The 27,896-nt window shown below is 51.9% G+C and overlaps 1 protein-coding gene across 5 annotated transcripts; it reads right to left on the bottom strand.

The window, feature by feature from the left end:
- Nucleotides 1–4,209: 4,209 nt before the first annotated feature.
- TEF (TEF transcription factor, PAR bZIP family member) lies at nt 4,210–27,792 on the bottom strand. Of its 5 annotated transcripts, none has more exons than XM_043562719.1 (4): nt 27,584–27,792; nt 14,114–14,446; nt 9,096–9,316; nt 4,210–7,882 (listed from the first exon to the last, which is right to left on the bottom strand). In XM_043562719.1, the coding sequence occupies exons 1-4, from the start codon at nt 27,684–27,686 to the stop codon at nt 7,667–7,669; spliced, it is 873 nt and encodes a 290-aa protein (XP_043418654.1). In that variant the 5' UTR covers nt 27,687–27,792; the 3' UTR covers nt 4,210–7,666. The 5 variants fall into 5 exon arrangements, with proteins under 5 accessions (XP_043418654.1, XP_043418655.1, XP_043418653.1 ...); XM_043562720.1 differs by having other exon boundaries at nt 14,114–14,431; nt 27,584–27,788; XM_043562718.1 differs by lacking the exon at nt 27,584–27,792 and adding an exon at nt 18,418–18,601 and having other exon boundaries at nt 14,114–14,431.
- Nucleotides 27,793–27,896: the final 104 nt, after the last annotated feature.

The raw sequence follows: 27,896 nt of genomic DNA, 5'->3' as shown, positions 1-27,896 counted from the left end.
GATCCCTTAGCCCAAATCTCATTTTGTTCTGTGGCCTTGGGTAGCTCCTCTCTCTCTCTCTCTCTCTCTGGGTCCCTCACCCATCCATTCAAGGAGGGGCTGGATAGGATAACTTCTAAGGTCCTTGTGGTCCAGAGCCTCTGGCCCTGGCACCGAGGAGGAGAGGACATGCTGTAAGGGAAGGAGAAGGAAATATATTAGTCTGGGGCGGGGGCGGGGGGTGAGGACCAAGGAAGAGGTTGGGAGGAGGGTGGGGAGGAGAAGCAGAATCGCCTCAGGGGAGTCACTTCCCCTCTCCAAACCTGTTTCCACATTTGTCCAATGGGGGACACTGTGAAGGTCCTGGCCCAGCGTGTGGGACAAGCATTAGTCTTTCCTCCCCCTCACCAGCAGCTGGGCCTGGCCTCCCTACTGCTGGCCAGGATGGCTTGGACAGTCCATGGGAAGATGTCAGACCAGGCCTTGGTCTGGCTGCTTTGGCTGGCTGACTTCCGCCGGCCCGAGGGAGGTGGCGGGTGGGGGTGTGCTTTGCACGCGGACAGGCCGAGGCAGCACAGCACCTTGGCCAGGAGATGGCTGGGACGGAGGAAGAGCTTGGGCTCAGGAACCACCTGGTCTGGGTTAGAATCTCGCTCTGATACTTAGTAGCTATGAGATCTTGCGCAAGTCACATAGGACTTGGCTGAGCCTCAGTGCGTCCTCCTCTGTAAAGCGATGCACATCCTGGGTGGTGTGAGGCTGAGATGACAGGAGAGCATGAGGGATGGTGTCCCTGGCTTAGGCTCAGAGAATTGGGTGAGATTCCTCCTTCCTCTGCTTTCTCTGCAGCCCACATGGCACCAGCTAGAGTCAGCCTGGAACCCAGGCCGAAAAGGATGCCCCCTACCCAGCTTGGAGACACTTGCAGCCTCAGAGCCGGTGGCTCACGATAAGAGGCCCTTGCTCCACCACGTCCGGGCATCAGCCTGCGAGGCTGGGAGGGTTTGCTGAAGTAAGAAGCTGATGAGAGCACAGGAAGGGCTGGCTGGGGGCCAGGGGCTGGGGGCACCCACCTTCTAACCTGTTTCTGACTTCCTTTGCTGTTCACCCCTACCTCTGGCTGGCAGCTTTCCCGGATTAGCAGCTGACGTCAGGAGCTGCCAGCGGGGCTGGCCTGGCATAGCCTTGGGAGATGTACCAGGGCTGTCTGGTAGTTAGGTACAGTTAAGGAAGGGGGTGTGTGTCCAGCTTTGGAAGTTTGTCCTCCGGTGAGGTGGGAGGGAGAAATGCATGGTGTTAGGCACTCACACATTCTCTGTGTAGCACATTCACCTTGTGCAGACAGAGAAATCACCTGGGGAGGTGGAATAACTCACCCCAGGCCACACAGCTGGTCTGAGCCTGGCTGCATCCCACACTGACCAGCTGCTAGGCCTGGTCCGTGTCGCACCTTCTATACCATTGCTACAGTGGCGTCAGCACTTCCCAGGTGCCTGTGAAGCTGGTGTCCCACTCTACAGATAAAAAAAAAACCCAGAAGCCCAGTACTTGTCAGCCTGTCAGCATGCAGAGCCCACTTTGGATCCTCTGCCCCCCTCTCTCTGGCTCTCCCCCACTTGTGCTCTCTCAAAAAGAAAAAAGAAAAAAAGAAAAAGAAAGAAGGCAAACAAAACAAAACAACAGAAGCCCAGACAGGGGCAGTGACTTGCCCAAGATCACACCCTGAATTGGTGATGGAGGCAAGGTTTGAGCCCAGGACTAACTCCAAAGCCTGTGTTCTTACCTGCCACGTGCTCGGCAGAGATCTTGTAGCTTTGCCATATTTTGGGCCCGAAAACCCTATGCTCCCAAGGCTGCACAAACCTCTGCTTTGGGTGGGAGCATCCGTATGAGAGCACAGAGTAGTGGGTTAGGGCAGGTCACCTTCAGGGAGAAACAGATTTCAGGGAAGGACCCTATAGGCCCGGTTTAGTCACATGTTTACTCGTTGACCAATGAACTGTGTCCAGGGCTGGGTCAGTAACCACGTAGCAGCCCCCTGAAGACCCCAAGGTGGCTCAGGCGGTGGGGAAAGGCCAACACAATGCCTTTGCCTGAGGATTCTGCCGCTGGGCCCGAGCTTCGGTTTAAGTTACATCTGCTTTCCCAGGCTTCTTGGTGTCCCATTCCCAACCTCAATGACAAGAGGGTGGGAGCGTCAAGGTTCCACTCACCTTGGGTCTTCTCCTAACTGGTCTCTTTGTGCCTCACCCCTCTAGACAGCAGGACGGCCGTGTCTGCCCAGGAAACAGGCATACAGACAGAGGTCAGAAGCCACCCACAGGACTCAGCTGTGCCCAACTTGTGAGTCTTAAGGGCAAGTCACATCCATTCACCCTTCTGGTCTCAGCTTAAATGCTGCCTGCAGACAGGTCTTCCCTGACCCCTTCCAGTAGGACTGGTCTCTCTCATAGTTCCCCAGTCTTTACAGCCACATCACTTAGTACAATCCATCATTCCCTATTTTCGTCTGTGGAATGTTTGTCTTTCCTAGCAGACTGTGAGGGCAGGAGGCGGAGCTGACACAGAATAGACACTTAATAGATATTTGTTGGATGAAGTTTCTCTAAATTTTGGTTTCCCCTTCTGTACAATGGGGTGAACATTCCTCCCACCCCCAGTGAAGTTCAGACAAGATAGTATCTCAAAACACCAAGCCCTGGCTGAGGCTATAGAAGTGGGGCACCTGGGTGGCTCAGTTGGTTGAGTGTCCAACTTCAGCTCAGGTCATGATCTCACAGTTCATGAGTTCGAGCCCCACGTTGAGCTCTGTGCTGATAGCTCAGAGCCTGGAGCCTGCTTTGGATTCTGTGTCTCCCTCTCTCTCTGCCCTTCCTCTGGCTCATACTCTGTCTCTCTCAAAAATAAACATTTAAAAAAATGTTTAAAAGAAGATACTAGAAGATACTCAAGATATTGGGAGCTGGCATGAGCAGGAGGCTGGGCTGTAAGGCCTTTGTAAGCTGTGCGGAGGCAGGAAGACCCACGGGTGCAGTTGGTTAAAAGACAGGATATATGGTACTGCCCTGACCCCAGGGCCAACAACAGTCTGCCTCCCTTTACTGTTCAGGGAATTTGAACTTGAAAATTTGAAACCCACTCTGGGTTTGAATTTCAGCTCCACTGCTATTATTTGGGGCATATCACTTTGCTTTTCTATTTGTAAAATGGCCATTTTTAAAAGTCCACCTTGCCGTCTCCAAACTCTAAATGCAAACTTTTCCCCCTCAGAAACAAAATTAGGGCTGGTTCCTGGTCCCTCAAGACACAGCGACCCTCAGCACTTCTACCATGCAGCACGGGGAGGCAGAGGGCAGAACAGTCTTCGTTTTAAACAGGCAGCTGCAGGCCTCCTGGGGGAAGCAGGCGCCACCAGCTCTGCGCACAGAGGGGGCCGAGGGAGAAGGGCGAGGACAGGGCGGAGATGCAGGAGGAGGATGGGAAGTTGCAGCAGGCTCTGAGTCGGATGGTGCACCCTATTCTGCCCCCGCCCCCGATGAAGGCCCCCAGGGACCCCAGGCCTGCCCTGAGCAGGGGATGTGGACCTGGGGACACCAATGCTGAGCAAATCAGTAGTGACAACAAGGGTCCCAAGTGGCTGCACCCTTGTGTTTACTTTTTCTTTCTTTTCTAAGTATACTTCACACCCAGCACGGAGCACAGTGCTCAGTGACCCTGACCCTAAGATCATGACCTGAGTTGAGATCACAAGTTGGACGCTTAACCAACTGAGCCACCCAGATGCCCCTATAAACTTACCTTTTAATTGTGATGGTCTGATGGCCACAGACAGAATATTCAGCAAGAGGAGAAAAGGAAACCCCCCAGAATCCCACCATCAGGACCCAACTCTCAGTCTTTATGCTTTTTTCCTTTTTACCAAGCTGCTGCCCACTGCTCCCTGAGCAGTCTTCCTGAGCAGTTCCCGGTCTTTCTAGTATGTGTACGGTACTTTTACTTGTTCAAACTGCTTCTTATCTGGTATTTGTTGTTCCTCAATGAACTGTGAGGTAAGCAGGCAGAATTACTCCCATCTGACAGATGAGGAAACTGAGGCACAGCGTGGTTGGGTGACCTGGCCAAGAGTACCCAGCTGGTGACACATGGGTGCCTGGACGTCCCTCAGGTTCCTAGGCTGAAATGCACCCAGAGGAAACATGGGAAGGGAGGACAGAAGAGACAGCCCCACAATTCTCATCTCAAAATATTTAATCTTGTTTGGAAAAGGATACATTCCCGGCTTCCCTCCCTGCCACATCACTCCGGCCCACCAGCACTGACACATTCGCACGCACACACGCACATAAGGCCAATGGGCTACAGTCTGCTTCTGCCCTCTCCAACTGGGAAGAAGGGGTTTTCTCCTTGCCTCCTTCCCCCACCAAAGGTAAAGGGGCGAGGGGCCCGCTGGAATGCCAGCTCCCAGGGGAGGGTGCAGAGCCCCACACACTCTGTCACATGCACTTAGAAAAATAAAACCAAGTGGTGTTCTGGCATCCCCAACACCATATGATAGCAATGTCCACCTGGAAGTCATCTTTGCCATTTTCTAGAAAAATTTATTGCACTTAATTAACAGATGTCAAAGGAGCTCTGGGGTGGGGCTCTGCCACGAAAACCAGGGGTTCTTGGCCCTTTGTGTCACCTGGAGCAGAGCCCCAGGGGCCTGGATGGAGAGCTGCCCAGCACGAAGGGGCTCTCCCCTGCTGGTTCCCAGGCCTGCTACCCCGCCTCAGGCTAGAGGACTGTATGAGCTGCCTGCCTGGGGCCACAGCAGCCCCCTTCACAGGGCAATGCTAACCCAGAGTCCAGGGTCACTGCCAAGTGCCCTCCCCAACCTCAGGACCCGGACAGGCAAACCTCTTCCTTTGGCCAAGGGTACGAGTTACCCAGGTCCTCCACAAGGTGCTAGCCATCATGAAAGCTCTCTCTCTAAATATATATATATATATATTTATATATATATATTTCTATATCTAGATATACATTTATTATATGTATATTCTTTCAACATTCTAGCTCATTCTTGGTTTGTCTGTTCTGAGGTTGCAATGAGGCTGCCATGAAGCTGAAGACAGGGAGCTTAGGAAGGCATGCACTCCCCAAGCTATCATAAACCCAAGGAAAGCCGTTTAGCTGGCTTCCCTAGCCTCCAGTGCTTCTTAAAAGACGTCAAAGGTCTGAGCACAGGAGCCTCACTCTTTGGCTGTCAGCCCCAAGACGGAAAGGGTCCAGGAGAGAGTCAAGGAGACTCTCAATTCCTGACGGGATACTGAGCAGGCAGCAGGCCTCTCCTGCTCCAAGCACCCGATTTTTAGGCCTGGGAAGGATACATGCTTTACCTGAGCACTCCTCTTCCTCAAAATGTCAACCTCTGTGGACCCCTCCTTCTTGTCCCTGCCAGGCTCCCAACTCAAAGGAGCTCTTCTAAAAGAGGTCAGCAGCCACACTCTTTCCAAGTAAGCACTTTGGGAAGGAACCAGACACCCACTGCCTGGCGGGGAAGAAAGGGAGGGCAATGAACAGGCAGAAGGTGAGACAAAGAGGAGAGACACCAGGCCATCATTCCACCCGCTGGGGTCGGAACATGGACACCATCCGGAGATTAAATGTCCATCCTTAAAAATACAAAACAAAACAAAACAAACACGAGCCATATACTTTCTGGCCAAAGAAAATGAAGAGCTTTTAAGCTGGAGGCTCTTCTACCAATTACAAAGTGAGAACTGCCCTCTTGGTGGGTAGCCAGACCAGAGAGAGAGTGCCCGGGCGGGCGAGCTGCCCGGGGCAGGACAAGGACATGCCGGATGCAACGGCCCTGTTGTGGTTACGATACAGTGAAAGTGAACACGGTTTTTATAGAACCACAAAGTAAAAATCAAGAGGGAGGGGGCGGCCTCCCTTGGCCTCGGGGACCCTTGTCAAGTACCCTGGAAGGGCAGGTGTGCAGGTCCCCAGAGGGCCGTGGCATTCTCCTGGGGTGTGGCCCATGGCCAGTGCATGGTTTTCCCCGGTCTTAACATCTGTTATGAAAAGTCTTTTAGGGTCAGGGCCTGGACTCGGAGCCACCACTTTAAATAAAGCCAGTGGTTAAGCACGACAAAGTGCGCCTCTCACCTCTGACCCCTCTTTACCACAGGCTGCCCGCCCTGAGCAAATAAATACACCCATCTCCAGGTACCCCTGCTGACCACAGTGAGCAGAGGGTTCCATGGCTTTCCTCAATCTTCCAGGTACAGAAAAAGGACGACTTGAGTCCGCCGACACAAGAGAAAAGAGCAGCTGTGAGGTAGCAGAGCCACAGCTGCGAAGACCCCTCCCCTCCACACCACAGCCAGGCCTGTGTGGGTGGCCCGTGTCTCCTGGGATGCAGACAGAAGGGACCCTAGCCCAAGTGCACGGCCCAAGAGGCTGCTATTCCGTGCAAGAGCTGAGCTGTGCTCCTGGTGATCCCTCACCAGGTCCTGCCGGCTGACACTCTGGGCAGCTAGCACGGGGGAGGGGTCCTGAAGCAAGAACTGGGAAGCCCTCTTTTGTTTCTAGGGAAAATGGACTCTGGCCTGGCCCATACTGGAGAGCAGAGCAAGAAAAAACAGGAACTTCTTGAGAAACATGCCCCAGCTCTCCGCCCACAGTGTAAGGGGCTATGGAGGCCGGTTTTCTAAACACCATGCGGAAGGTGCATCCTGGCTCCAGGAAGTTAAGCTTCCTAGGCGAGGGGGGTTTTCCTTTTAAATCCAAGATCTGAGCGTGGTCACTGGGTGAAAAGAAACAGCAGGCCCAGAGGCCCAGTGTAGTGGGACAAAGAAGTTTCAGGTGGCCTCCATGAATGACCGACCTGGAGAAGAGGAAATGAGAAGGCCTCCCTCTGCACTGTGGTCAAGACTCGAAGACCAGCCGCCCAGGGAGTCCCTCCTCCAAAGCAAATGGAAAGTGGAGAGAGACCATCACCAGGGCCTCCTCCCTGGCTTCCAGGCCTCAGAGCCACAGGAGAAAAGGGGTGTGGGAGCTAAGAATAGCTGGGTGCACTTGTGCTGCAGGCCCCAGACCCACACCCCATCCCAGGTTGTGCAGAGACCCTGCTCCTGTGGCCTGGCACCCATGTGGACACTATGGAGGAGCTGCTGTGTCTTTCTACCTCTGAGGGGGATGGGAACAGATGCTTCTCTCAACGACTTTCTGGGGAGGGTGAGGTGGATGACAGACACACCCCACCTGGAAATGCGCCCCGCTACCTGAGAAGACATCGGGCGACAAGGGTCACGACTCATTCTGTGGAGAAAGGCTCGATGGCCTAGGCCAGAGACTGAGGGAGAGTCAGGGAAGCCTGAGCGCCCTGTGAAAGGAGATCTGTACCCCAGAGGTCCCCTTCCGATTCAACTGGGACATCCAAGAATAGAAACTAAGGCTGATTCACCCGTCTACGTAGATTCTCTCGCATCCCCACTGGTGAGGAGGCTGGCCCCCCAGAGAAGTCGCCACGTGCGCTGGCCGTGTGATAATGAAGCTTGAACGTGAACGCTCCTGGAGCAGGTGTGCCACCATTCGACCGTGACGAGTCATAAGTCTCCACGCGTGTGTGGGGTTTCAGGGAGCCCCCAGGCAGAGGTCTGAGGTGCAGGCAGTGCTGCCCAAGCAGGGGCACGGGTTACAAGGGCCCGTACTTGGTCTCATACTTGGACACGATGGTCTTGCACTTGCCCACTTCCTTGCGCAGCTCAGCCACCTCCGTCCGCAGCGCTGTGTTCTCCTTCTCCAGGAAGGCTGCCCGGATGGTGATCTGGTTCTCCTTCAGGCGCCGGGCATCCCGGGACCGTTTGGCTGCTACATTGTTCTTCTTGCGTCTCGTCCAGTACTTTTCATCCTGTGGGAAAGTGTTCTCTGTGGGTCTCTCCTCTTTCCCCAGGAGGGAACCCAACCTTTCCCCTCCTGCCGCACCCCACGCTCCATGCTCCTCATAAAACACATCTGGTGCGGCCAGACGAAAGCTGGGACCCCAGGGAAGGAGTTGCACGTGTCAAGGACATGGAGGGGCCCTAGCCTTTCCCCAGGAAGGTGGAATAACAAACAGAAGTCCTTGGGTAGGATATGTGGTGGAGGGAAGAGGGTTCACTGGTAGCCTGCTCTGTGCTACTTCAACGTAAGGCACTGGCTGTATGCGCACTTGCCTTGCATTTTGGTTATGGCTAAGGGCCTGCATCCCTGCATCTGGTCCCCTGAATTTAAATCTTGGCTCTGCCTCTTATCAGTGGTGGAACTGTTTGAGTCCCTTGACCTCTCAATGTCTCCTGTCCTTCATCTTTACAATGGGGGATAAGAACAGTAACTACCTCACTGAGTTGTCTGAGGATTAAATGAGTTAACATGTACAAGGTGCTTACAACAGTCCCTGGCTTATAGGAAGGTTTACATAACATAGAAGGTAAATATATACAAATGTTTACCATTTTCATTGTCATTATTATTAAAGCCTCAGAAACCTGAGAGGCAGGTATGGTTATTCCCATTTTACAGATGGAACTCTGAGACTCAGTTAGGCTTAGGTGGCAAAGTAGAGTTTGAACCTAGGTCTGCCTGATTCCAAACCTTGGATGAAATACGTTCCTTTGAGTTTTTCATAAAAAAAGATGGAAAGACTACAAAATTCTCCTCTCTCTCCCCCTCTCTGAGTTCCTACAAAAGCATCAGCTTGAAAGTTGCTTGCTCCTCCCTGGGGATGGCAACATACAACTATCTTTTGTCCTTCAAAGCAAGGGCTCGTTCAACCCCAGTTCCTGTGGCCTGGTGAGCTCTTGCCCGAAGGCTGGGCTAAAGCCAGGGAAGTGGGAACATCAACACAGTGGTGGCCGGTAAGAAAAGACAGAAGGTACAGGGAGTCGCACTGGGCCAAATGCTACCTGACTCCCTTTCTTTCTACCAACTGCTGCAGGATATGACTCTATGCTCTGAACTCATGCCTTTCTAAATAGTATCTGCGAGGAGAGAGGGTCCTCCACGTAAAATCAAATGGGAAGAAACACAGCCCCTGGGCTCCTGAACCAACACTGTACCTTCATTTATAACAGATATCAGGTTACCTTCTGCTCATCGGGGACAAAGACCTTCTTGGCCTTTTTGATCATGGGCTGGGGCTTCAGGTCCTCCTCTGCAAACTTGTGCTTCCGAGGGTTGAAGAGCTCCCCACCGGGGACACTGGAGAGGACCAGGTCAGCTGGGTCAGGATTGAAGTTCACATCCACCTCCACACAGTTGGGGTCAATGGGACTGGGTGTCTCCCTCTCCTTTTCCAGGGAGGATTCTGAAAGACACAGAGGCAGGGGTTCCCAAAGCAGCCCGCTGAACAGAAAGACTCACTCATGTCACACATCCAGACACCTGCTTGAATCTCAAGATTGCACCAGCCACTGCCACTTGGAGTGAAGAAAAACCATAGCAGCATCAACTCCCAAGCCAGACTGGCATAAGTGATTCAATTAAACAACACAAATATGGAAAGAATTCTTTCCTTTAGGAACAAAATGCTCAAAAGGAAACAGAGGTTCTCAAAAAAGACAGGATTTTCCGATTGTGTCCCCCCCCCCCAGAAATGTTAAGCAAAACATTAAATCATTATACCCCTTTTACTTCCTGTGGTTTCAAGTTCTCAAATAATGAGAAACAGCTGAATTTCTCTGTGAAATACTATGAGCTAAGGACACAGACTGAACAATGAAATGGCTTCCATTTTTGAGTCCCTTGAGACATATCAGTCACTGTGCTCATTTAGTCTTTGGACAACTCTGAAAGACAGACAGGTGTTAACCTTATCTTACAGATGAAGAAACTGAGGTTCAGAGAAACAACCTGGTTTTCCCAGGGTCACACAGAGGGTACGTGACCCAACTACAATTTGGGTCCGGGTCTAGCTGACTCTGAATCCTGTTCTCTGCTCTTTCTGGCTACCATTTTAGAGTGGACATTGGATTAAAGGCACTTTCAGAATTCAAAAGTTGTGTATTATTAGAAATAAGTTATATACAAAAAAACTGTATCTCTGGCTTGCTCATTCAATGCTACTGATAGGAATACACAAAATATTCAGTCAGTAGATATTTGTTAAATATCTACCATATGCCAGGTACCGTCCTTGCAAAGACAAACCAGTGAACAAAACAAGTAAAAATCCTTGCCTTCGTGGAATGTTATTCTAGCGGGGGAAGGCTGACATTACACAAGATAAATTAAAAATATCTATAAAAGTGTTGGATGCCATGTGGCTATTTGGGAGGAGAACATTTCAGAAAGAATGAACATCAAGTGTACCAGGATGTGCGCAGGCAAGCACTGGTATGTTCAAGAAACAGAAGGGAAGCCAATGTGGCTGAAGCGAAAGGGTGAGAGGACAGACTGACACGACTGGTCCAAAACATAAAATATAGGGCTTTTAATCCCAATAAAGCAGTGGTTTTCAACAGGGACGATTCTGTCCACATAAAAGAAGGGGGGGGCGGTGTTCTACTGGCATCCAGTGGGTAGAAGCCAAGGATGCTGCTAAACATCTATAATGCACAGGACAGTCCCTCCCCCTCCCCCTCCCCCAACAACAACAAAAAATTATCTGGTCCAAATGTCAATAGTGCCAGTGCCAATTCTGACTTTTGTCCTGAGATGGGAGAAGCCACTGGAGGGTTCTGAGCGGAGGTGTGACATGATAGGTTTTCACCAGATCATGTACGTAAACTCACTGGATCCTATTAGAGGAAGTTAATTACAAAGAATTGTAATCAGGAGAGTGAAATGACCAGGGACCAATGTGGTAACTATGGGAATAGTGCAGCCCTCAAATTCTACACCTGTAAAACAAAGAGCCAAGGTGCCAAAGACTAACAACTAGAACTCCCACTCCCTGCTGGGAGGAGCAGACATGGCTACAACCACTTTGTACACTATTTGGAGGGATCTACAAAAGCTGAAAGTATACATGTCTGATGACCCAGCCATACCACTCCTAGGTAAATGCCCCACAGAGATGCACAGATGTATTTACCAAAAGACACACACATAAATGTTCACGGCAGTGCCACGCATAACCTAAAACTAGGAACACCTCCAATGTCCATCAGCCTCAAAATAGATAAGCTGTGGTGTGATCATACAATGGAATATCATCCAAGCAATGAAAATGAACAAATTGCCATAGGCACGATTCTCACAAATCTGAGAAAAGAAGCGAGACAGAGCACACATACCACTGATGTCTTTTAACAGAAGGAACTGAAAAATTAGAAGAGGAAATGCTACTTTCATTTCTACCACGTGTACAATTCTTCAATATCAATCTTACTTTACCTGTATTGTGGTTTTCTTCTGCCACAGAGCTATTCCATAAGCATATTTTGTAAATATATTTTGTTAGTGTAAAGAGATTCTGGGGGCACCTGGGTGACTTAGTTGGTCAAGTGTCAGACTCTTGATTTTGGCTCAGGTCATGATCTCATGGTTTGTGAGTTTGATTCCCATGCTGGATGCCATGCTGACAGCATGGAGCCTATTTGGGATCCTCTCTCTCAAAAAATAATAGATAAAATAAAAAAAAAAAAAACCTCTGAGGTGTCTGGGTGGCTCAGTCGGTAAAGCATCCGTCTCCTGATTTCGAATCAGGTCACGATCTCATGGTTGGTGAGTTTGAGCCCTGCCTTGGGCTATGTGCTGACAGCGTGGAGCCTACTTGGGATTCTCTTTCTCCCTCTCTCTTCCCCTCCCCTGCTCATGCTCTCTCTTTCTCAAAATAAATAAAACTTAAAAAAAAAAAAAAGATTTTGATGCCCACATAATTTGTATGTGTATTATCAAGCTAGCTATAAGCACCTATAAATGCCAGAATATAAACATAATTAACTTACAATATAATAGGTAAAAACAAACATAACATATAATATACACATATATTCAATTAATGTAGAATTCCATGTATGACATACACAATTCCATGCATCGTTGGTGATGGAAATAAGGATAGTGATTATCTCTGGCTAGTAATGACTGAATGGGGCCACAAGACATTTCCTGGATACCAACAGTGCTCTATAACCTGGTCTGTGTGGTAATTACGTGGGTGGGTTGACTTTGTGAAGATGCACCGAGCTGTGATATGGGCATTTCTGTATGCCGTATTTCGTTAAGAAGGATAACTTAAAAACAAAACAAAGGCAAATGCTTCGCTACCTAGATTGCCTACGGTATAAAATGTGGGCTCATTTACAGATCTGCCCCCTCCCCACCCACGGACCCAGCCTTCCAGGATAACATGAGGAGCACAAAATGAGCTGCCTTCAAGCAAGAATTCAGCTGCAATCAGCTGAAGCCTCTAGATCTAATTTTACAGGAGAAAAACAAGGGGCAGAGGAACATGTTAAATGGCACTACAGGGATACAGTCAGAGAAATCTAGCACGTGTAAAACTCTACAGGACCAATGATTGAGTTTCTTCAACAAATAAATTGCAAAGAAAAAAAGGAGAGGGGACCCTGTAGATTACAGAAGATTAGAGACATAACTAAATGAAACGTGTGGGTCTTGTTTGGATCCTGATTCAGACAAACTGCAAAACAGTAACAGTTATAAGACAACTTTTTGGAAATTTGAATGCTGATGGATTTATGGTCAATTTTATATGGAAAAACGGGTATTTTTGTTATGTTTTTTGAAAGAACCCTTACATTTTACATACATATTGAAATATTTACAGGTGAAATGATATAGTATCTAGGATCTGACTTTATTTTTTTATTTTTTATTTTATTTTTTAATTTTTTTTTTCAACGTTTATTTATTTTTGGGACAGAGAGAGACAGAGCATGAACAGGGGAGGGGCAGAGAGAGAGAGGGAGACACAGAATCGGAAACAGGCTCCAGGCTCTGAGCCATCAGCCCAGAGCCTGATGCGGGGCTCGAACTCACAGACCGCGAGATCGTGACCTGGCTGAAGTCGGATGCTTAACCGACTGCGCCACCCAGGCGCCCCTAGGATCTGACTTTAAATCATCAGGTGAGAGAATGGAAGAGGCTATAGAAAGCAAGACTGATTATGAGTTAAGAATTATGAAAGCCAAATGATGGTTACATGAAGGTTCATTATAGTAGTCTCTTTTGTATTTGAAAATTTTTCCGTAATAAAAAGTAAAAAAATAAAGTAAATAAATATAGAGCATGAGACTTCCTTGGGTGTGGGTCCCCTGGGTTCCATACTGGCTCCTGGGATCCTTCCCGGGATCCACTGGTCTGTATGCCTTTGTAGGGCTCCCTGGGGCAGGGACCATGTCTCTTGTGAAGGGTTCATGTCCAAGCATCATGAAAACAAACCAACCAAGCAACCCACCAACCCACCCATCCCCAGAGGTAAAACAGAAAAAGGACAAGAGGATAAAGGAGGAGTCCTGAAGGTGATGTCTGTCCTGGCAGCAGGAATGCCTTCCTTGTGCCAGTGCCTAAGCAGTACGTGGCTATGGAGTCAGGCATCCTGGCTTTAAGTATTTGCCTCCACTGCCTACCAACTGTGTGACCTTGGGCAAGTTAGTTAACTTCTTGGTTTCCTCACCTAAAAACACAGGTTTTAGAGTATCAATCTCTTAAGGTTCTTGTGAGGATTATGTGTTAATGCCTGGTACAGAGTAAGTGGTAAATAAATGTTAGTGGATGTTGTTGTTGTTGTTGATCTTGTTGTTGTTATTACCAGTGTTACAACTACTACTATTATTACTCCTGCCTGAGCTTCCCAATAAGCTGTGGCCAAGTGCACGCAGAGGTAAAGAGCAGTGCTGAGGAGATGCAGGATGGGGTCTCTGTCTTGTAAGGCTCAGACTGGAAGGGCTCACTCCACTGTCCTAACCATCTGCAGCACACCAACCAACAGAAAGGCAGCAACTGCGCTGAGGAACTTCTATTTTTATCCCCAGCCTTAGCGGACTGCGCTGAAGGGTGGGGAGCAGAGGATTTCTCCACACGGCAAGCCCCCTAGGACCTGCTCTGAGAGAAAGGCCTCCCTGGGTGTGTGGACTTGAGCAGCCCTCAGTGGGAACTGGGCTTCTTGGGCTGGGACAGGTGGCCAGGCACTAACCTGTGCTGGACGCGGTTTCAGAAGGCTGAAAGACAGCAGTGGAGGAGGATGGTGGGGATGCTGTGGAAGAGCTGGCTGACTCCTTCCCTTCTAGTTCGGCCACGGGCAGCAGCAGGTTCTGGGCCAGGTGGGTGGGGCTGGCGGGGATGCCGTTCTCCAGCAGGAACTCATCCAGGTCCATGTACTCCAGGTGGAAAGACTCGCCATCGTACGGAATGGTCTTGTCCCAGATGGGCGGCATGAGGGAGGCTGAGACGGCCATGGTGCTGGCTGCTGCAGCCTCATCTTCCTCCAGCTTTTCCTTCCCTTTTTCTTTATCTGCAGACACAGAATCTGTGATGAGACACCACACAAGAGGGTAACTCAATCCCAGGAGGCAAGCAGTGGGCCTCCCTGGGCTGACTCATCTCTCTCAGAGCCCTGATCCATCCCATCAATTTCAAGAGCCCCCTCTGCCTTCTAGTTATAACCTGTTGTTTGACCCAGGCCCACTGGCCTCCTTTACAGATGGCTGCATGACCTCATCCATGCTTGGGCTTGCCAGAATGTTCACAAGTTCCAGGGCCTGATGTGGTCCCAGGTTTAATTCAGAATAGGCCTGTGGGACTGGCATCTGCAGGGGACAGGTTTCAGGGAAAAAAATGGAGTTTCTGGTATCTTAGTGATATTTTAGGAAAGGATATTTTAGGATTCTTCAGGCCAAGAACTTTTGTGTTCTCCTGTCCTGTCCCCTCCAGCTATTCTTCTCCACAGCAACCCAGAATAGGGCTTGAATCCCAGCTCTGCCACCCACTTGCTATGATGTGTGATTTTAGCCATGTTACTGAACCTCTCCTGGCCTCAGTGGACTCCACTGTAAGGATAAAGCAGACTCTTTGGTGAAGACTAGAGGTAACTTTTTTTTTTAAGGTTTTGGTTTTTAAGTAGTCTCTCCACCCAATGTAGGGCTTGAACTTACAACCCCAAGACCAAGAGTTGCATGCTCCATCGACTGAGACAGCCAGGTGCCCCTAGAGATATGTGTCCTGTAGGGCTCCCGGCACACAGCAGGCATCTGCTATTACTGTGAGCTCATTGAGGGCAGGAACTATGTCTGACTCGTTTCTAGATCTCAAGGTCCACTACAGGAGCAAGCGGAGGGAAAATGAACATACTGAATGAAAAATGCTGGGTTTGCGAACTGCCTGCCTCCCTTTAGGTTTATTGGATAGAGAGAGCCTGGAGCTGTCTTTTCAGGACCTTTTTCAGAGCAACCGTTTCAAGAGACCTCTATCCCTGAATAAGCAGAGAAGACTGAAGAAGGCAGGTTTTCTGGGAAGAAGGAGAGGCTGGAGCTGAAGAAGAAAAGCTTGTTTGCATTCAAAACAAAGCTAATCAATTAGTGGAGACGGGATCCCACCTAATTGTCTCAGCCCAAAAGTTATGCACGTAGATATCCAAGAAAGGGCAAATTAAGAAAAAAAGATGAAAGAAATGTGACAAGGTTAGAAGGAAATCAAAGTGACAGGGAGGCTAATCAGGGAAGTAGGAGATAAAATCATGACAAGTTCATAATGGGCTTTCAAATTGAGGGAGACAACTTTGAACTCTGGATTCTGAAGTGAAAAAGAGAAATCAAATATGATTATGTTGGAAATAAAGCAGTCATGCGTGGACTCCTAGGCCACAGTCAGTCAAAAAGCAGCCTGTTGGTCCAATAAAAATGGACACACCCAGTGTGTTAAAAAGGTGGAGGTTTTAACAAACAGAATTTGGTCATGACTTCTAACTTGAATTGTTGCAACTGCCTTCTGTACCAAGCTTTGGTTTAAAACCAAATGGGAAGTAAGAAAGCCAAGCTTTGGTGGGCTGGGTGGGCCAGATGGCCTCCCTGTTCTCCTCCTCTGAAATCCTGAGTCTACATTCTGTTCAGAAATAACTGTGACCAGTGCTGGGTGGGATCATGGGGATCAAAGGAGGTAGGAAAAGGAAAGAGGTAGAAAAACAGCTATACTGAAGGACAAGTAACAATAAATTCGAGGTTTTACCTGGCCTAAGCAATTAAGAATAGATACCTTTTTCAGTTTTTACTTTTTAAGTTTATTTATTTTTAAATTTATTGTTAAGTAAGCTCTGTGCCCAGCATGAGGCTTGAACTCAGGACCCCACTATCAAGAGTTGCATGCTCCACTGACTGAGCCAGCCAGGAGCCCCAAGAATACTTTTAATCAGTGTTTTTATAAGATGGACTTTTAATTATAAGAGATGATAAAGAACTAGGCCCATCACTCAGGTCACAGGGATTGACATCACTGATTGCCAGTGATACAGTAAAAAGCACCAGGCCAGACTGCGAGTTGTAAGGCCTAGCTAGGTGACCTTGAGGAAGCATCCTCATTTCTGAGCCTCAGCTTTCCTCATCTGGGAAGTGGGGATAATACCTTATAGGACTAGTATGGAAGACTAAGTAAGATTATGTCAAAGTGCTTTGTAAGCACTATACAAATGTAAGGCAGAATTATTGTTATGGATGATTGTTACTTGGTAATGCTGAATAAGAACCTGAGAGATGTGTACACCTGTTCCAGCAGCCTGTCTCATCCTCACATCCGGGATAATGCAGTGCCTTCAAAACAAAGAAAAGGGTCTGTGCATATGAGGTTCCAAAGCAGGAGGGGGGAGCCTGGCCTTACCTGATATGCTGAATCTATTTATAACCCAACAATGACAGCCATAGAGATGGGAGCCTCAGAACACACCCAGAAAAACAAGAGAAATGGCATTTTTAAGAAGAAAATAAACTCAAGACAGGTCATTCACAGAGGGCTTATTTTCCTTCCCAAATCCTTGAACTACACTGATGGTTCTTAGAAATGCAAAGATCTCCGATAGGAAGCAGACCTCAGTGCCCCTAAAACCTCACAATAGGTGGCACTCCTTCTGTGCCTTGAACCTCCTGTTCTCAGGCCAAAAAACAGGGCCAAACCTGCTTTCCACACAGGCCCCAGGGACCTTTGTGGCCTAGGAAACCAGAAGAAGCCCAGCCCTGCTATAGTGGCCCCGAAGTCTAGACTCAGCCCCAACCAACCAGGTGAAGGGCCACAGTGGCCTCATTCTGACCCTCGTCCCTCTACCTGCCTCCTGCCTGGTCCCATTCTCCCCCTGGGAGAGCGCCTGGCATCCCCTCTCCTGACACCCCTCCCCCACCTCAGCAGCAGAAAAGCTCCCGTGTGTACCTAGTAGCCGGGGATAGGCACACGCAGGGACGAAGTAAGGTCCTGCTCCCAGGATCGGGGAAGTCCATACACAAAGACAATTGGCGCTTCTCAAACTTTAGTGGACTTTGGAATCACAGAGGTGGGGTGCTCCTTCAAATGCAGATTCCTGTCCCAACAGCCACAGATTGGGTGGGCGATGGGTGGGGCCCCGGAACCAGCATTTTAAACTAGCATCCCAACTGATTCTGGTGCAGGCATCCTCAGGGAAGGCGCCCTGGAGCGTCCTTTAAGTGGCTGCTACGACCCCCATCAGCCTTCTCAGTAACCCTTCCACGTCGCGCGCCGTGAGGCTGCCCGAATGAACCTCCTCACCGTGACCCCCACCCCACCCTCTCCCTCCTGCCCCTTCCCCGCCAACCCCCATCTGCCCTAGCCTCTCCCGACTCACCCCGACCTTCTCTTCCCAACCCCCTTGCCTCGCCCTCCAGGCCCCTCTGCAGGACAGCTAGGACCTGACCTCCGACCTCCCGGTCCCGCCCTCACAGGGCCCCGCCCCTGCGGAAACCCCGCCCCCAGGCGCGCGCGGACCCCCTCCCCTCACCGAGGCGCGCCTCTCGCGGGGGGTTCTCCATCAGCTTCTTCAGGACCAGTGGGAAGGAGCCCGGCAGGCCCCTTTCTCCAGTGGTGCGCCCCGGTCCCGGGCCCGGCCCCGCCTGCGGCTCCACAGGCGGCTTCTTTCCACCGCCCGCGTCCGACATCGTGCCCCGCGCTCTGCTCGCGCGCCTCGCCTCCCCCGCCCGCCCCCCGAGATGGGCCGGAGCCGTGCGACCCGCCGCAGCTGCCGACACGGGCAGCTACTGCGCAGGCGCCCAGCAGCACCCCCACCTCCCTCCATCCCTACCCCGCCTGCAGACTGGCTCTAGCGCATTAATTATTCATGAGGCCAGGCCAGCATCCCCGGATCGCAGCTTTGGATTGGTCCACCCTGTGAGGAGGGCAGGCGCAGCCTTCTGGGCCGTGATTGGTTAGGCCGCCGGGGTAAGCGAGGCACGTGTGGGGCCAGGTGAGGAGTAACGCCGGAGGCCCCGCCCCGTCCGCCCGTGTCACCTGATTGGCGCCTGCCGGAGTCGGTGTCACGGGCCCTCTTCCGCCGCAGCCCTTTACCCTCTACCAGTGGTTTCACCATCGCCTCCCTCTTCATAACCCCCGCTCTCCTCCCAGACCACCGTAACCGTTTCCCCTTCACTCTCATCGCAATCTCGCCACCTTCCCGACGCGCCACTGAAGACAGGCTGGGCTGGGAGTGGCCAGGCCGGCCGAGGGAGCCTATCAAATCGCCCGCTCCGGCCGCACGGCCGTCCCCCCGCGGGTCACGTGGAGCCGCAGCCCTAGTCTAGTGGGGGGAGGGGAAAGAAGAGGAAGGCACCGAGCAGCCAATGGAGGGCGGGGGCGGGGTCCGGGGCGTTGCACGAGGCGCAGCACGTGCGGGGCTGCGGCCCGGAGGGGAGGGGCGGGGCGGGCTTTTTTGTTCCGGGGACTCTGCCCAGGGTCGTGGGATAAGAACGCAAAACCAGCGCGGTGGCACCCCCTCCTCCCCCGCGACCCAGAGGTTGGCTGAGGGCAGGGCCGCAGACGGCGACCTGCCCTGCCCGTACGGTTGGCCAGAGCTAGCTTGGCCGCTGCTGGGGGGTTGGGGCGGGGGAGGTGTCAGGTTCCCCGCTGATCCGGGTTTCTGGTGCGGGCGTGGCGGCCAGATAAACACTAGCGTGGAGGGAGCATTCTTGAGGCCCGCGGGTGGAGAGAAAGGGCCGGCCCCGAGCCGGGGCCTGGGTACACGCTTCCGCCCTCCCACTTAACTAGCTTATGACCTTGGGAAAGTCTCGTGGCTTCACTCAGAGCCTGTTTCCTCATCCATACAATTCAGGGGTTGGGCTAATCTGTAAAATCCTATACAGCTCTGAAATTCTGTTCCTCTGCAGGACCTTTCCTTCCTTTTCCTGGGGAAAAGCGAAGCAAAACAATATTCTTTTACACAGGGTACCGATTACACGCTTTGTGGGAGAACCTCCTTCCCCCCCCCCCCCCCCCCCCCCGCCTTAAAACACAAAAACTCCCCGGGACTTCTTCCGGAAACACGTAAAAATGTAATATGTGAGAGGGTCCACAAAGTGTGGAGACGGTAGAGGAAGCTGCTCCTATACAGCGCCCAGGAACTTTGTATCTCATGAAAGCGTAAATGATGCTCTGCTTTGCACCCAAACAGTACTACACTCTCCCTGTCTAAACTCCCAGAGCCGGGTAGGAGTGGGTGGGGAGGGGGTGCTTTGGCCCGTTTATCCCGGTTCTCACCAGTGAGCCTGGGCCTTCCAGTAGTCAGGCTGGGGAATGGCAGCTTGCAGTCCTTGGGGCTAGGTGTAGGTGCAACACTCAGCTAGCTGAAAGCTGTCAAGCTGATGCAATCAGAATTTTGCTGGGAGTTGAGGAAAGAAGTTGGGCCTCTGAGCAGGCCTGGAAAGCAGGAGGTTTGAAGGGCCTCTGGGGGATGGTTGGGACAGGATGATGGAATTTGACTCCAAATTCAAGTTCTGACTGCCATGCCCATTAGACTTCGGTCACTTTCTGGCTCATACCTCCAGCCAATTGCTTCACCTCACCAGGCCTCCTTTCCTAATATATCAAATGGAGATAGGACAGGATCTACGTTGTGGGGTTTCCATAAGCCAATGCATTAGCACAACTGTAACCCTGCAACAAATGGTATTTTTCGTAATTTTACTAAAACTCTTGGGTACAACTCTACTGCTTGATGTATGCCCATGTGATTCTCTGTTTAGTAGAAATACCAAAATTGTGCACAGAAAATCTGTTGTGTTGCATACTTGTTCGTGAGAGTTCTGAGTGTGGCAGAGCAAAGGAATCTTTAGGGGGCACCCAGCCTCTAACCCAGCTCAGTTGGTGGAGCATGGGACTCTTAATGTCAGGATTGTAAACCCCAGGTTGGGTGTATAGATTACTTACAAATAAAATCCTTAAAAATAAGGATATCTTTAGGAGAAACTGACCTAGAGGTTTTTAGAAACACATTTCAAAGGGTAGCCCAAGGAAATAGACATGATTTTTTTTTTTTAATGGCTACTTTGGGGCGCCTGGGTGGCTCAGTCGGTTAAGCGGCCGACTTCGGCCCAGGTCAGGATCTCACGATTCGGGAGTTTGAACCCCACATTGTGCTCTCTGCTGTCAGCACAGAACCCGCTTCAGATCCTCTGTCTCCCTCTCTCTCTGCCCTTCCCCTGCTTGTGCGCTCTCTCTCTCAAAAATAAATAACCGTTAAAAAAAAAATGGCTAGATTGACCATGGAGAGGCTTGCTGCATTAGAGTTAAATGTATATTTTCATGGCTAATATGACATCACTGAAGGGGAAAAAAATGTTTGGATTTGTGATCATTTAACAGTGGAAAGTTTTAACATTTGCTTATAACAAGGGTGGGGTGTAGTAAGAAGGAGTAAAGATTTAGGTATCTTTGTAAGCTACAGTTATCCAGAGGGCATAATGCCAACTCCACTTACCACCCAGCCTGGAGCGACCAACCTAACCGGCCAACGACACTGGTGAGCGAGACAAGCAGGTTAGGGCTTTACAACTCAGTTTTGATTCCATTCTCTTTTCGTGTCCTGGCACTCCCTAGAAAGGGTTTTTTTTTTTTTTTCCTCCTGGATAACCGCAGGCTAAATGGTGTGTCACAAACACTGTGGGAACACTACAAACGTGTTCTCTCTCGTGCTTGCTTGTAAACTGGGAGGTTAGCTACATTGTGGACCGGCAGCTTCAACAGCACCTCCCTGGAGGTGGGGCGGGAGCCATTCCATTGGGGCTTCCCTTCTCCAGCTGGCCGGTAGCCCCCTGTCTACCCCCGTCTCCTATCAGTAAAGTGGGAACAACATCCATCGTGGCCTCACCCCTTCTCCTAGAGGAGGAATAGGTGTTGTGAGGAGTAATTAGCTGATTTCCACAGTGTCTGAGAGCCCTACGAAGAAGAAAATCTCCATAAAAAGAACATGTCATTACATGGCTAAGACTCTAAAGGTATGAAGCGGTACCTCAGTGTTCTTTAGTGACAGGGTTTGAATTCAGTGACGTCTCGAGGGAAGCGTGGTCCAGGGGACGGCAGTGAACTTGTGGGCTTGAAGGCAGGCCTGGTTGGGTCTGCCCTCGGCCCGCTGACTAGCCACCTGGCCTTGGGCAAGGGGCTTCTCCTGCCTAAGTCTCGGTGATTTTTCTCTTGGAAACAGATGGGTTTGCTTACGTCACAGAGCGGTTATGAGGATAATGTGTGACAAGCGCTCTCAGGTGCCCGCCTGAACAGTGTGTGGCATGGAGTGGGTGGGCCTCCACCCTTCCCCTTCATTCAGGTGCTGTTGGATCAGGAGCAGAATTATTTTGGGGAGGCTGGGTTCTAGAGTCAAACTACAGCAGAGACATGGATGTGAAATGACCATTTTCCGTAGCGAGGCTGGCTTGAAATTCTCCCTAGTGTTCCGGAAACCTGCTAACCAACCCCAGTTCAAAACTTAACTGAGCATATACAGAACAAGTACCTTTCATTAAGCCATCGTGTAGACTTGGAGTATTATTATTTAAACTTGAAGTTCAGAGGAGCTAAAACTCCAGCAAGGGAGCCTTTGACCAGATACCCCACGATGATCTATTTGGCCACATGCTCAGCATCTGGTAGGACAGACCTCATCTTCTGGCCTACTGAGATGTGACGTGAGCGTGGTGCGTGTGCGAGCAGGACAATGCGAAGGCTTCCCCAGAGCTCCAACAAAGCCCGGTTATCTGTGTGCTTTGCCAACACCCAACACAGGGGGGCACAAAACTTGGTTCAAGGTAGTAGATAAAAAGCTGTTGGCTGGCTTTGTTGGCAGTGCTGCTGGTAGGAAGGTTAACAAAATCTTTCAGAGCCAAGTCATATACGTTTGGAATGTTATTAACGTTAAGGAACAGTCGTCGTGTTGATTCACAGCGGAACCTGGAATAACAAACAGGAGCCATCCTTGTGGCAAATCCCCCAGCGCAAGCCTGGCCAACGACCCACATACCTGTGGCTGCATAGTTCTGGGCTGTGGTGTGTACCTTGGTCTCAGTGTGTTCTAGGGGAGAAGTGGTGGGTGGAGGCTCTTCACTAACTCTTGCCCATCTCTTCAATGCGAGTTTCCCGTTTGGCTTGCATCTTGTCCACTCCCAGGGTTCGGATTACAGATGGAGAACTGCCCTGAGAGGGCCATTTCCAGACAAGCCATCACCTCCATCCAGCCTGTGCCACGTCTCAACAGCCACCGCCTGACAGCCACGGTGTCTCCAGTGAAAGCTGTGTTGACGGTACAGTGGTAGGGTGTGGGCTCTAGAACCAGACCATCTGGGTCCGGTTCCTACTTTGACTACTTCTTGTGTGACCTTAGGCAAATTACTTAACCTCTCTGTGCCTGAATGTCAAAAGGAGACAATGCAGGCATGCTGCGGAGAACAGCACTTGGCACAGAGCGAGTGCTCCATTGAAGTTAACTCAGCATAATCACATTTTGGGTTGTTCTGGGAATACCTCATTCGTCCCCACTTGCCACTTCCCCAAGAAAAGTGGGGGTGGGCGGTGACCTTCAGGCAGGGCGGTAACAGCTTCACTCTTCTTTATGATTTTCAGGGCCCTGCAGGCTCTGCCCCCTGCGGGTCTCTCCAACCTAACCTCTTCCTTCTCTCCCTCTTGCTCACCTTCGGCCACCATGGTGGCCTTTTACTCCCCAGACACGTGTCTTTCCTCCCCTAGGAAAGGGCTTTTGCAGGTGCTGTTCTCTCAGCCTGAAAGTTCTTGGGGTTGCTCACTCTTCCTCACTCTCCAGGCCTCAGCTCCAGTGTCACCCCCTTCCCTCGGGGAGGCTGGCCGCGACCCTCCTCCTGGCTGATTGTCTGCCTCTCCCCACTGGAATGCAAACGCAGGCGAGGGGGCAGTGTCTGCCTCATTCGCCCCTGTGCCACAAGCTAGCAAACGCTCCATAAGCAGTCAAGACATCTGATTGGATGATTGAAGAGACCCTGGGGAATCCTGTGGGAGGGGAGGAGCCTGGGAGCTGGCAGAGCTGGGTTGGGACTCCTGACAAGCATGCGGCCTTCCCTTTCCTGAGCCTTCCTCATTGTGGAATGGACAATCATACCCCCCTTGCAAAGCCGCTTCACGCATAGGGATGTAAAAGCTCACACTCGGGAAACAGCACTTTTAAAATCAGGATTCATTCCCTTGGCAACCTAGCCTTGGGCCAAGCTCATAAAGATGCAGAGCCACCTGGAAGGGGCACTCCTGGACACTAACTGATAGTTTCTGGAGCTGGATGAGAATGAGTTTATCACATTCCTCTGCCTGGTGATGGTGGGGAACATACAGAAAAGAAGGCTCTGGGTCCCTGTGGTGGGAGGGAAGAAGAGAGGCTGGCCCACACACCGGGCCGGAGGGTAGCCGATCCCTCTGAGTGCACTTCCTCATTTAAAAGCGGCAGTGAAGATTAAAGGAGATAACAAGCCCAGTGCAGAGAAGACCAGCTCCCCTCCTTTTCGCTGAAAGCAAACTTCCGATTTCCCAGTTTTTCTCTGGTTCCCCCAGGCTGGGAGTGGAGGCAACCACATGGACTTTTACTGAGGCCAAACTCAGGACAGCCCAGGCTGCATTGAGCCTACCTCTTGGGCCACTTAACTCAGTCCTCCAAGGGGAGGACGCCCAGGCCCTTCCTGTGCACCCCTGCCTTTGCCCTAGCAAGTCCCCCTAGGATCCAGCCTATCGTTCAGCCCTTTCTCTGGCCAGCACAGCTGGCACCGTTAGGTGCAGACAATGGCACCATGCCCTGGGAGCCTCAGCTCGTGTTTCCAAGGAGACAGCCCTGTGTGTGTGCTCCCACAAACTTGCAACATCCAGTTCTTTCAAGGAGAATATCCATGGGAAGGAGGGTGGAAAGAAGGGAATGAGGGTCAGATTACAAATGTGATGTTGGTGGAAGGAGCAGAATACCAGGCTCAGCTGCTCTCTGTCTTTCGCAGAGAAAACTGTGGCACTTCACAGTTTGCAAAGGCTTCCACATAGGACAACTCCTCTAATCCTGGCAACACACGTGGGAAGCAGGTGTTCTTTTTGCCCTTTTACAGACCGGGGGGCATGTCCAGGCTCCCCTGCTGGGTGGCCCACAAGTAATTCTAGTCAAGGGGCGCCTGGGTGGCTCCGTCAGTTAAGCGTCTGACTTCCCCTCAGGTCATGATCTCACAGTTCATGAGTTCAAGCCCTGAGTCAGGCTCGGTGCTGACCGCTCAGAGCCTGGAACGTGCTTCAGATTCTGCGTCTCTCTCTTTCTGCCCCTCCCCTGCTCATGCTCGCTCTCTCTCTCTCTCTCTCTCTCTCAGAAATAAATAAACATTAAAAAACAATTCTAGTCAAAAGCTCCCTGAGGCAGGTACCCTGTCTCAAAGCGAGGGACTTGTTCAACCTTGGGTGTGTTTTCCTGCTACTTATCTCCCTGAAAAGGAGGCCCGAGGGACCAAAGGTGGTAGAAATATGGGGGGCCGGCCTCTGAGCGTAGCTGAGGCCCCGTGCGTTGAGGTAAGGACAGGGTGTGAAGATCTAAGTGTGGTTGAGGGAACCGGAGTCTTTCCAGAAGCTGGAGAAGAAAGTGAGAGATAGACTGTGCGGGAACAGAATTACCTCTTGGAAGAGGATCCTCAGGAGAAAGAGCAGGAGTGGAAACAAGAATAATCCTTAGGGATCAGGGACCAGAGACAGAGAAGAAACTGAGTCAGGGCTTAGGGTACAGACCCCCTCTTTGGCTGGATATGAATTTGTCTGCCCTCAGGAAGGTCAGTCACCCTGGTGGCCAGAGTGAGGGTCCACCAGGTGGCCACTACAACCTGAAGCCATGGGAGTCTCCAGCCTGGTTAGCTGTGCTGGAGAAAGTCTGCTCGACCAGGGGCAGGAAAGAGGTGAAGGTCGGCGCAGGCTGGGGTGGGAGGCCCAGGGCAGCAAGAGGGAGAGGGGCCCCGAGGTTGGGTGCTAGGGAGCATCTTTATACTAGAACACGGCTGCAGGGAGAGCAGGGTCTCATGAGAGCACACCTGGGTTTTTTCACACCGTGCACGGCTTGCCTCTAAAACTCCCTCACGCTGGACCCAAGATATGCTCTGCATGTGACCTAAATGTGTGCCGAAGCAGTCACTGGGCTGGAGAAAGGGGGGGCGGTTTGTAAACAGGCCGCCGTCCCCCACGGAGAAACCACCCCTTTCACACCAAAGCAAAGGGTGAGCAATCCCGAGGACCGGCTGCGCTCTGGGGCGACTAGCCGACCCTTTTGTTCTCCCACTGAGCGCAGATGCCAGTGTCAGGGGACACGGGGGAAGAAAACTTATAAAGTACTCGCTGCATGACTGCTGGAGATTCTCATTCTGTGTGGCATGTGTATTCTTTTCACCAAGGAATATTGGTTTTCAGGTAGGTACATTCATTTTTATCAAAGATGAGGAGAGGGACAGGATAGCAGGTGGCATGAGAATCTGGTCCATGACCCTTGGACCAACGCAGCCGTACCAGCCAAACTGATTTTCAGCCAGAACTCGCCAGTTCTTGGAAAAGCTCGGCCTGAGAACTTGGGCAAGCCCCCTCAGTGCCAGACCCCGATTTTGCCCATCCACAGAAAGCAATGGGGACTTTCCAGCGTTAGCTCTAGGGACCAGCTGGAAGCCAGCGGCCAGCAGCTGCTGTCATATTTCTAAAGCCTTGTCATCCTGGTCCTGAGTTGCCCCGAGAACCCTTCCCTGCCCAGCTGACAGCTGTCCCTGCAGGGCTGCTGGTCGCCCAGGTGCTCCCTGTGCGTGCACTGGGCCATCCGGGGACACCCTACCTTCCTTGGGTGCCTGGACCTACATCTAGCTTTTGCAAGGACTTCTAGCTTCATCCACCCACACGGCCCTTAAGAGATGTCAAGAAAAAGTCAGCTGCAGCTTTATCGCCCAGGCTGAGTTGAGGGTTTCCAGGGAAGATGGGCTTCTCCTGGTTAACATCTGGGGGCCTGAGCCAACTCCTTCTAATGATACCCACCTCTGGGGGTGGCCCCGACTGTCTCAGCGTTCAAAACCACCGGGGGGTGGTCTGAGGGGCCTGGGCCCAGAGCTGTGTGAGAGAGCCCACAGGGACCATGCCCTGACCTCTGAGAGCCACCTTCCCCGCCTTGGGCAGTGTCTCCTCACTCCCCAGTGGGGTGAGAAAGAGGGCAGGGGGCTGTGGTGTCTGTCCTCAGGCTCCAGAGTTTGGGAATAGCTAAGAGTCCTTTGTAAGGAAGTCCTGTGGGGACAACCAGGGCTCTGGTGGTGAGACAGATCTGGCGCCAGCACAGCAGGATGAGGGAGAGCCTAAGAAAGGTCCCTAGGACACCCGGGGCTCCTAAGTCAGACACCGGCAGCAGAGGACTGCTGGGCTCCTTTAAAGGCACATGTGGATTTTGAGCACCGAGGACCTGGGTGTGAGCCCCGGACACCTTAGAAGAGATTTGGAGAGAGATGTATCAGGAGGGCGCACTCCGAGCACCCTGGCCCCCAAATCTAGCCGTGGGCTTCGGCGTCTCAGGCAGAACTCAGGAGACACCTGGCGCTGGCTGCTGGCGCTGCCCCTCGGTCCACGCCCTCTCTGCTGGCTCCCTGGCCCCGTGTTTGCCTGTGTATCCTAGGAACCGGGGCTGCGAGCCTGTGGTCCTGTTACATAACGGCTTCCATCCCATCCAGGGGTTCAGCCCTCCAGCGAGCGGGAGCTGAAGCAGGCGAAAGGAGGAAAGCCTCTTCTCCAGACACAGGAGGCTGCCCACATCTACAGTCTCTGCCAGCCCGCTGCCATCCCAACGTGCGGAGGGAAGGAACCAGATAAGCAGTCAGCATTCAGTGCATTCTCTGGGCAGGGCGCTCCGGTCCTGCCCTCGTCCCACGTGAGCACAGCACCTGTCAGCGGCCACACACTGGCCGTGGCTTCCCAAAGCTAGCAGGCCTCGGAGGCAGCCCCCCGAGTTGCAGTGGCGCTCCCCCCCACTGTGTCCCTCTCTGCACCCAGCCCTCCGCCTGCCCGGGAAGGGGCCAAGGGCAGACCCCTACCGAGGACCCTCCCTTGCCTGGAGACGCCTGTCCTGCCACTGGTGCCTGTGACTGCCCCCACCCCTCGGGCACATGGGCAGCCAGCCAACGCAGGCCACCTCTGTTCCTACCTGTCCTCTTCTCTGGCCAAGGCAGAGAGTGCTCCAGCAGGGACTTGAGGACCTCAGGCATGTCCATGGCAGGGGCCACTCCAATCCGGTCACAGCTCGACATGGCCCGGCAGGAGGTGCTTGCTCCGGGAGTTCAGAAGCAGCTAGAGAGACAGGAGCTGGCCCGGGAGCCGCAGGCTCTGGAGGCGGGCGGGGCGGGAGCCTGAGGCAGCCAATGGGCAGTAGGGGCCCCGGCCCACCCGTCCGCCCCCAGCTCGGCCACCCGCCAGCTCCGGCTGCAGCCAGGCCTTCCCTTCCCGCTGCCTGGCAGGGC

This window comes from Prionailurus bengalensis, chromosome B4 (assembly GCF_016509475.1).
Source record: "Prionailurus bengalensis isolate Pbe53 chromosome B4, Fcat_Pben_1.1_paternal_pri, whole genome shotgun sequence".
NCBI lineage: Eukaryota > Metazoa > Chordata > Mammalia > Carnivora > Felidae > Prionailurus > Prionailurus bengalensis.
Note: the sequence above shows the minus strand (reverse complement) of the source record. Positions and strands in the feature narration are given on the sequence as shown.